Source organism: Gymnoscopelus microlampas (genome assembly GCF_963454915.1).
Source record: "Gymnoscopelus microlampas genome assembly, chromosome: 3".
Lineage (NCBI taxonomy): Eukaryota > Metazoa > Chordata > Actinopteri > Myctophiformes > Myctophidae > Gymnoscopelus > Gymnoscopelus microlampas.
In genome coordinates, this window is record NC_139940.1 from 52140885 (window position 1) to 52150884 (window position 10000).

Below are 10000 nucleotides of genomic sequence, written 5' to 3' on the forward strand. Positions count from 1 at the left end.
TTGGGTGTAACCGTACAGGGCGAACATAACCTGTTCATAAACCTTGTTATAAGTTGTTATGCATGATTATAAACATTGTATAACGAGTGTTATAATGCCTTATATGTGCATTATATAATACATTATAAGCGCTTATGCATTAATATACAGTCTTACCTTGAACTCTACTGTACTAATATCCTCCAGTTGTCCAGAGAGCCATCATCGTTAAGAGAGGCAGCTTCAGAGCATGTGCAGTGTGTGTCACAGTGCTGTGTGTTCTACTAGCAGCAGGAATCATTGGCGTATCCATGTACTGTGAGTATCAACTGGTCAAAGGTCAAATTCATGAACAACAAAATGATGCTTCAATTGTGATAGTGTGTGGGTTCACTAGTACTTTATTATACTGTACATGTTGAGGCCTAGGACCTGTCTTCCACCTGGCTCAAAGCAGCGTTAGTGTAACTGTCATTTGCCTATTTAGCATCCGTATGTGTAGTCTTAAAATTAGGTGTGATCTGGAGCAAACAGAGACATTTCCTTATAGGGTTGTAGTCGAGTCCACGTAAAGCGAGTTCAAGTCAAGCACCGCCTGCACTCACATAAAAACTAACCTGATCAGGATAATTGAGTTTTCCCTTTCCACACATATGCTTGATCTCATGATGAACAGTAGTAACAACTGTGTTAATTGTCAACTTTTGGTACTTTGCAGATCGTTCAGCAATTAACGAGTTACAGACAAAGTACGACAACGTGACCCTGGAGAGAGACCAATTGCAAAGTAAAGTAAACCAGCTTAAAGGAGAGACAGCAGGTGTATTAGTCTATTATTGTCTCCGCCAGGCCGGGGGCGTGGCCGAGACAATGTTTTCGCTCCTGTCCGTCCGTTTGTTAGTGTGTGTGTGTGTGTGTGTGTGTGTGTGTGTGTGTGTGTGTGTGTGTGTGTGTGTGTGTGTGTGTGTGTGTGTGTGTGTGTGTGTGTGTGTGTGTGTGTGTGTGTGTGTGTGTGTGTGTGTGTGTGTGTGTGTGCCAAGGAAGAAATGTCCCCCTTCATGTTTTAAATATGCCTCATTCACCGCACATTCACGTTTTGGCCTATAACTATTCTTCAAAACATACTTTTTGCTTCTATTCCTAAAGATTTTGTCCAAAACTCACACAAATTGGTACACATTATCTCTGGGGTCATGTGATCAAGATGTATGAGTCAGACAGATTTTTCAGATCACATTCCAATTGGCTATGACTGCATTCCAAAGTCTGCGGTCCCTGGGTATAGGCATGGCCTGGTGGAGACCGGTGCTCACACTTTTCTAGTTATTGAATGATATTTTAATTATTGTCAAGGAAGTGTGAGTGGCATTTAGAGTTCATGAAATACTAGTTAAACATACATATATGTAGATCTTCCGGAAGAGCAGAAACACTATTTATTCAATTAATAAATACGTGAATTAATAGGTTTACCCCCCACTATATCTCTGACGACTATTATTATTATAACTACTCTACATGTTAGATATATGATTATCAGTGCATTGAAAAAAAGTAAAACTCCTGTTTGATGTTTAGTCAAGTCATGTTCCAGTGGATGGATGAAGTTTGGAGACAGCTGTTATTACAAATCTGCTGCAGTGAAAACTTGGGAAGAACATAGAGAGCTATGTCTGAAGACAGGAGCAGATTTGGTGATCATTAACAGTCAAGAAGAACAGGTTTGTGTATGTGTGTGTGTGTGTGTGTGTGTGTGTGTGTGTGTGTGTGTGTGTGTGTGTGTGTGTGTGTGTGTGTGTGTGTGTGTGTGTGTGTGTGTGTGTGTGTGTGTGTGTGTGTGTGTGTGTGTGTGTGTGTCCATCATACACATTGTTGCATGTAATTCTGATTATAGTGAAAACCTGAACGTTTCAATCATCTACAATCAGGAGTTCATCGGGGGATTGACCTATGAGGATCGATTTGGATCATGGCTTGGTCTGAACAGGACTACAGGCAATTGGACATGGGTGGACGGAACACCACTGACAACACAGTGAGACATTTCATACACGCTTTTCTATTGTCATTCTATTAAACTCACCGTATGTGAGGGACTGAGTGGGTGTGATTAAAATGCCTCATGTAGTTTGTTGTTTACACTGCAGGTACTGGGGCAGTGGATATACTCGTAACAATGAAGAAGACAACTGTGCAGTACACTTTAAAGGAGAATGGGTTAATGCTAAATGTATACTTAACGCCTTCCGAATTTGTGAAAAATGATGTTTCTCTTAACTTCATCGGTGAAACTGCAGCTTAGTGTTCTGCTTTGTCAAGTTAAACAAAGTTTTTCCAAGATAGTGATATGTAGTGAAAATGTTAAGAGAACAAAATAAATTGAACAGAAATACAAATTGTTGTAATCACATTTAAGCCAGCATCCCTATTCTGGAGTGAAGATTCAGCTGAAATAACTGATCTACAAGCTCAGGTCGCGACATGACGGGTTGTGTTCTTGGATCCATTAAGGTTCTTATTTTTTTTTTTAAAGCAGCCTTTTTGGACATACTGAACAAGGTTTCTGCCCGACAGCAATAATATTATCGTTGTTGTCGGCCAGAAACCTCTTATCTCCATATTCCAACTTTTGTGTTTATTTATAAATTAATGCCCTACTTGATCACAGCGTCACACAAAAGCATCGCGCCGCGTTTCGAGCTTGTAGATCTGCCACGTTTGGTACTTTCAAATTTGAATCCTGAAAAGTAACAGTTTTGGACACCCAAACAGAGACGCTATGTTGTTTTTTGTCATGAGTAATACAGGTCATGTTTATAGAGATTCTTCTGTTTACTTTTTACTCTTATTATTCTATTCTGCAAAACAGTGTTTTGCTATTTTGCTTGTATTATGCCTTTATATCTTCTATTGTTGGTATACTGTTGATGAGGTTTTAAGTACAGTCAGTTTTACTGTTACCTACGTTGATTCATTAATAATGTTTGTAAACAGTTTTTTTTGTAAACTCAGCAGTAGAAGTATTTAATAAAGCTTTACTTGACAATAGCATTTATCCAGTCTATTAATGAACAATTTGATCTGCTATTACTGTTTAGGTATTCAAAGGACGTTGCATGTATCCTTAAGGTGTGTTCACTCTAGCCGCCTTCAAAAAAGAAATAGACACTGCCCATCAAAACTTATGAGAAATGGCCAATGACTGCACAGTGGCCACTTTTAGAAGGTGCTGGTCAGTGCGTTGTATTCTTTTTTTTATGATTGAGATCAGCCATTTTCGTTATTTTTTAAAAATTGTGAAACATTTTGAACAATGCTATTACTGTTCTTGTTATATATATATATACACGCACGCACGCACGCGCGCACACACACACACACACACACACACACACACACACACACACACACACACACACACACACACACACACACACACACACACACACACACACACACACACACACACACACACACACACACACACACACACACACACACACACACACACACACACACACACAGCACACAGTGGATGAAATGAAGTTAAGATTTTGTGAAACGTAAACATTTTTGGACTACACTATTGGAGAAAACTGATGACAAAAAGATTTTAAAAAAAGAGAGAAGTAGTAAAGTTACAGAAGCAGTCAATTTCACCAGAAGAAGGAAGCTAGGTCATGTGGTTAATTACAGAAAAACATGTTTACAGCAAGTCGATCCCATGAACGGTTCTGGAGGTGAAAGACTGACAGTCTAGACATTCATACATACACACACACACACACACACACACACACACACACACACACACACACACACACACACACACACACACACACACACACACACACACACACATTACTGGACTTTATAGATAGAACTGCCCTACATAAATAATTCAAATTTAGACACTTTTAGGGCACAATTAAAAAGATGCATTTCTACTGTTTGTTATAATGTGTGGAAAGGACCCAAGTGTAGAAGAACGGGGCAGGATGAGCATGTTCATATCATATTGTACAGCACTTCAACCAGTTGAAAATAGCAGATCTACAACCTCACAATGCATACTTTTAGTACTTAAACTACGTTTGGATGCCGATACTTTTCTACTTTTCCTCAAGTACATTTTGAATTCCAGACTTATACTTGTAACAGAGTATTTCTACATTATTGATACTTTTACTTGAATAGAAAATGTGAGTATTTTCTCATACTGTATTTTTTCACTAGTTTCTTCACTCTGTGGGAGGAAACTGCTGACAAAAAGATACAAAAGAGAGAAGTATGACTACGTTAGCGGTCAATTTGAGCACCCACTTCATGTTAAAATTTGTCAACCAGTAGATCATATCTGACACAAAAACAAATGGTGCTAAATAGCACTAAAAGTGCTACTTTTTGGCTTGTTATCAAAGAGGCTGAATTAAGCCGAAGAATCAGTAGAGAACCATAGCACCATAAGAGAACAGCTTAGCACCATAAACTTCCCGATGGCCAGTCTGTGCCTGATTGAGTATGTGTTATTTGAATTGAATGTGAAGTGCTGTGTATTCAGTTTTTAAAGGCTATTAATTTTGTCTTTGTGGTTTCCTATAAATCTGAATAGCATGCAGTTGTGTTGAGTGTACTTTCAGTGTATGTGTGTTTCCGGCTGTGTCACCGCCATCATGCATTTGGCTGAGGCAGTCTCAGACCCATGCAAGGGCCAATGGACTCAGGATCTGGCCCTGCACGGAGGCACCCACATGACCACCAGCATCCCTCCCCCTCTTCTGGTTAAAAAACAAAAACGAAACAGTATATTAACGGGAGGGTAAGTGATTTTCTTTGGATAAAATAAGTGTTAAATAGCTCTAGATTCTGATTGTAATTATTACGGTGTTTGTTCAGTAACAGGAGTCTCCATGTCTCTCCAGCTCTTTAATAAACAGAAAATGCATTTTCAGGTCGGAATACCGATTTCATCCAATCAGGGTAGAGAACTCAGTCAGGAATCAGGATACTGATTGTAGCGGCCCTTGGATATGAACAGGTGTATTTATTTTTCTCTTCAACATAGAATGAAGCTTCGTTCGAACACTGTGAAAACTATAAAAAATAGAAATAAATACTGTTACAATCATATTAAATAATTTCATAGTTTCATTCAACAATAAAATCAGTGTATTTCAAAGAATCACTTTCAAAGTACAATTTAACAATAAAATAGTTAATCTAAAGTTGATATAATTCAGTGAAGTAATAACCCATTTCTAAATGCAAATACCAAACAAAAATGTACCATAACCAAATCGAAAATCAGACAAACAATTAATAGATCCCAAATTAAATCAGAAAATCCAAACAAACAAAAGAACACTCCTGTACCTCGCTCCGCTATCCAGGGGTGATATATACTGGGCTGCATACAAAGCCACCTTGGCTTCAGGTAACTCAAAGGATCATTTCGTTGCTGTATATTATATTATACCTCTATGACTTACATAGCTGGCCTGACCGGCAGTGAATGGATCTGTTCTGTGAGTGAAGCTAGGATGCCTCAGATAAAACCGGCGGAGTAACAGGAAGTGTCAAAATAAAAGTAGCCCAAAATACGCAGGAAGTGTCAAAATAAGGTAAACAAAAATAAGTGAAGTAAATAACAAATTAACTTCAAACTAAAGAAAATTGAAGTTAAAAGGAACAAGTGTCACAGACACTTACACTGATTAAACAAGTGAAATTGGAAGTGATGACACAATGAAATGAGCAGACAAAATTTGAACTGGAACGCTATAAAGAATTAAGCTGATATTCTCTCCTGATTGGCTGAAATGTTGTGTTTTCTGTTTAAAAAGAGCTGGAGAGACAGGGAGATTCCTGTTACTGAACAAACACTCTATAGCAATGATTACTATCAGAATATAGTGCTTTAACCTTTTAACAAAAAAACGTTTGTTTTAACCAAAATATATCACTTACCCTACCTTTAAACATAATATCACCTAATATAATTGCATTGTATTCTCAACTTTCAACATGGAGTGGTATTTACTTAGCGGCAGACTATCTATCATTCATTCACCAATCACCATTAATAAGCAAGTTGTGGTCCAGCGTCAGACAGTAGCCATGTCCGTCGGGAGAGAGCTAGGGGACAGTCAGGGAGGAGAAACACAGACAGTTTGTCTGACAGCTGGTCTATAAAAGATCTATACAATTTACTATTTGCAATTAAGCATTTAGCAGATGCTCTTATCCAGAGTGACTTATAAGTGTGAGATCAGAATAAGCAGAGTAAGCATGAATGTCACATCACAAATTGTCACATAAATAGAAAGCAGAGAGAGTTATAATGTTTTGAATTAACTAGGAACAATCTATCTATACATTTTTTTTGTATCCCATGATTTTGTAACCCTTTTTTCACCCGGTGCCAATTTTCTAGGTGTTCCTGCCTGGCACATTGATTATGCAGAAACAGCACAGGACACATTACGCAACAGATACCATGGGACATAACATAGGGCATAAAGTTGAACAGCTATAGTTTGGGATAATTATTCAATATCTGCAAAATCAGTCGATATATAGTTTGGATTCAGTTTTGCAGCATATAACATTATCTTTTTCAGTGATAGTGGAATTTAAATTAGATCATTTCATAAATAGTTTAACTACTGGTTGAAACACACTTTTATTGTCTTACAATTAGACTTATAGGCCTGCAAGCATTTTCAATCTTGTCTCTACTCTTGAATCTCTGTTGATTTCCCATGATGCACTTTGGTGGCAGGAAGGAAATTACACCTGAACACTGTTATTTAACTATGGGAGTGCATTGGGGGATTATGTGGTGGGCCTTTATGTGTAGCATTTTGGCATGGTGTTCATTTGGTGATTTATGTTACGTTACGATACGTATTTTGGTGTAACACCATGAGTGTGATGTCTATCTGTTCTGAAAACACCCTCTCTTGAGCAGCAACATGGTAGGGTTGTGTGCTAATGCTGCAATAAACATTGATGATGCATTTATGCTTTGCTGGAAGTGTGAGCGTAAGAATGCTTATCTAGAAGATCACACATGATGTAATACAAATGGTGCAATGTAGCCTATTATCCAATTAAGACTGGGAACGCATTTCTGTGTCACTTTTAGATTTCTTAGGGCTATTCAAAAATAGTATATATACAAGCTCATAGCGCTGGACCGAGTGCTGCACTATGAGCTTGTAGATCTGCTATTATTTGGAAAAATTGTGGAAAATCGTGGTGTGTGTTTGAATATATATATTTTTAAAGCGAACATTTGTGTTCAAATCTTTGCTTCTGGGGATTCTACAAATGTCTTACATATTTTTAAAACGTATTGCTATAATTTCTCAAAGATTATATGTATTTGGCCATGGACCCCATCTCAAAACATGTTGTTTCAGGGACCCCCAGAAGTTGTAACAGAGTAAAAAAAATTGCTTTAAAATGTATATATTCAAAGATTTTCACAAATGTTCACGATTTAAAAAACAATAGCAGATCTACAAGCTCATAGCGCGGCACTCGGCACCGCGCTATGAGCTTGTATATCTGCTATTTTTGGAAATCCAAAGAAATCTTAAAATGACACACAGATGCGTTCCCGGTCTTAAAGGGTTAAACCCCCAGTGATGCATTCTAGTCACCCTTGTGCCATAATTTGTTATTAATATCTAACAGTTACACCCTGTTGGTGCTGCTTGATTGTGATTGCTAATGAGATACAGCCTGACTTCCATCGTTTATTCATGCATGCACCTGCATTCATAACAAGTCATCCCATTTCATAGCGCTCTGATATCAATTAATTTACGAACATCATTTCAACAAACAAATGCACACACACACTCTAAACAGGTAGACAGACAGGCAGGCAGATACTTCCTCATTCCAGGAGGATATCATTATATTCCTGGCTTTTGTATTGGATGGTAAAGTTGTTTAAAGAGTGTTAACAATTAAAGCTTTGCTAGCTGACTGTTGTTTTATGATAGCAAGTATGAAGTCAAATATGAACGGTAGAGATGTGAAGGACAGAAAGACATTCTTTATACTTTAAAAAATGTTATCCCACGATTTTGTAACCCCATTTTTTTCACCCAGTGCCAATTGTCTAAGTAATCCTGGGCACCACACTCCCTCTGCCAACCTAGGGAGAACCCAGAGCTGACTAGTCCTCCTTTCAGTCTTAGGAGAGGACAAACTTCAATGATGTGCTCCATTGTTTGCTCCTCTCCACAAGCAGTGGTGGAAAACGTGTAGATCGGCTATTCTCAAATTACCGCAATGTATATAGGGCTGAAGTGGTTAATGTATGTTTTGTAATAATAATCAAAATCTACAAAGTAACTAGTAACTCAAGTTTTCAAATAATTGTAGTGGAGTAAAAGTATTATATTTGCCTCTGAGATGTAGTGGAGTAGAAGTAAAAGAACTGAAAATTGGAAATACTCCAGTAAAGTAAAATAAATACCCCAAAATGTACTTTACTTACTTTAGTTACTTTACACCACTGTCCACAAGCACACAGTGGGCTAGAACTACTGCACCATTTGTGAAGGCCGGCCAAGCAGGGGTCATGTCCAGTCCTGAATCTATTGAGCGTAGACCACTGTCTCATTACATTACATTTACATTACGGTCATTTAGCAGACGCTTTTATCCAAAGTGACTTACAATAAGTGCATTCAACATAGGGGAGTGGTCCGGTTATGGTTCTCATGGTTGTGTTGAGCTGGGTGTCCACGCGGTGTGTATGGGATGACCTGGACCAGACAGGGGCACTATAGACCAATTATTTGTTTACCAACATTGAGACTGGATGCACAGGTGATTGTTTCATGCAATCAATTCTCAACCTATTGTTTCGGGGTGCGCTGGTTTCAGCCCACCCCAACCCCTCGTGTGTTGGCTAGTGAGGCGCTTCCTAGCGAGACCTGACAAAATGGGTTTCATTGCGAGCATACTGGTTGCACGCATACTGCTTCTTATACTGCTGCAGCAAAGGACCAATTATTGAAGGGGAGAAATAATCAGAGTTTTGTTTATTAAGGCAACAGGGGAAGGGGGACAATGTGTATGCCTAATCATATCTGCGACTGAAAATAGCAGATATACATGCTCATAAGAGTGCCAACACGTCGCCATACAACGTGTTGTGAGCTTGCAGATCGTCTATCGTACGACGAGTGTCCAGACTGAGGCTTGATGTCCAGACTGATGTTTAGAAATCAGATTTGAATCACATTTCATTCAAAACACCTAGGAATGTGGTTCACATCTGTCTATGGATAAAGGATGATGGGGCGGAAGGTGCCAAAGTGTTCCTGGAGGACAGGACCAGTGACAGAGGAGCAGACCTTGACACAGTTTATGTCTGCATGTATTGTTGTTGTTTTTATTTAGGTTACGTGTTTGTTTGTTTGTTGTCTCCGCCAGGCCGAAAGGCATGGCGAGAGAGTATGTTTTACCCCCTGTCCATCCGTCCGTCCATCCGTCCATCCTGTCCGTCTGCGAGCAGCTAATCTCCAACACCGTTGGCACGATTGCTGCGAAACTGTGCACACACACTCCCTGGACGCCACTTCAGAACCTCTGCCCCACATTTCTCACATGGGCCTGTTATAGCGCCATCAGGAGGCCGATTTGTGCAAAACCAATTTTTTTGATATTACTCCTACAGATTTTATCCAAACGTCATGCAAGTCGGTACACAGTATCTCTATAGTCATGTGATCAACACGGATCTGTCCGATTTCCCATATTCCATCCTTATTGCCTAAGGTTGCCTTCCAAAGTTTGCAGGATTGGTCAGTTTTGAACAAAATGCCTCAAATTATGCACGCAGCTTGCGTTTTCCGTGAAATTTCACACGCACATTCACACTAGGCCGAGGAAGAAATGCCACCCTTTTCCCATTGGCAAAACTCATTTTTGGAACAAAATGCCTCAAATCATGAATGCAGTGTCCGATTGCTGTGAAAGGCCTAAGAATAAATGG

At 39.0% G+C, this 10000-nt stretch overlaps 1 protein-coding gene across 1 annotated transcript in view; it reads left to right on the forward strand.

Annotated features, from left to right (window-relative positions):
- Window positions 1–2454, forward strand: part of LOC311042604 (CD209 antigen-like protein C) — a 2795-nt gene extending 341 nt beyond the window's left edge. The window contains exons 3-7 of the mRNA XM_084053425.1: window positions 187–297; window positions 698–766; window positions 1558–1700; window positions 1908–2014; window positions 2127–2454. Of these exons, the coding sequence (XP_083909551.1) occupies window positions 187–297; window positions 698–766; window positions 1558–1700; window positions 1908–2014; window positions 2127–2244 (548 nt within the window). The 3' untranslated portion in view covers window positions 2245–2454. The remainder of the gene's footprint in view (window positions 1–186; window positions 298–697; window positions 767–1557; window positions 1701–1907; window positions 2015–2126) is intronic.
- The last annotated feature ends 7546 nt before the right edge of the window (window positions 2455–10000 follow it).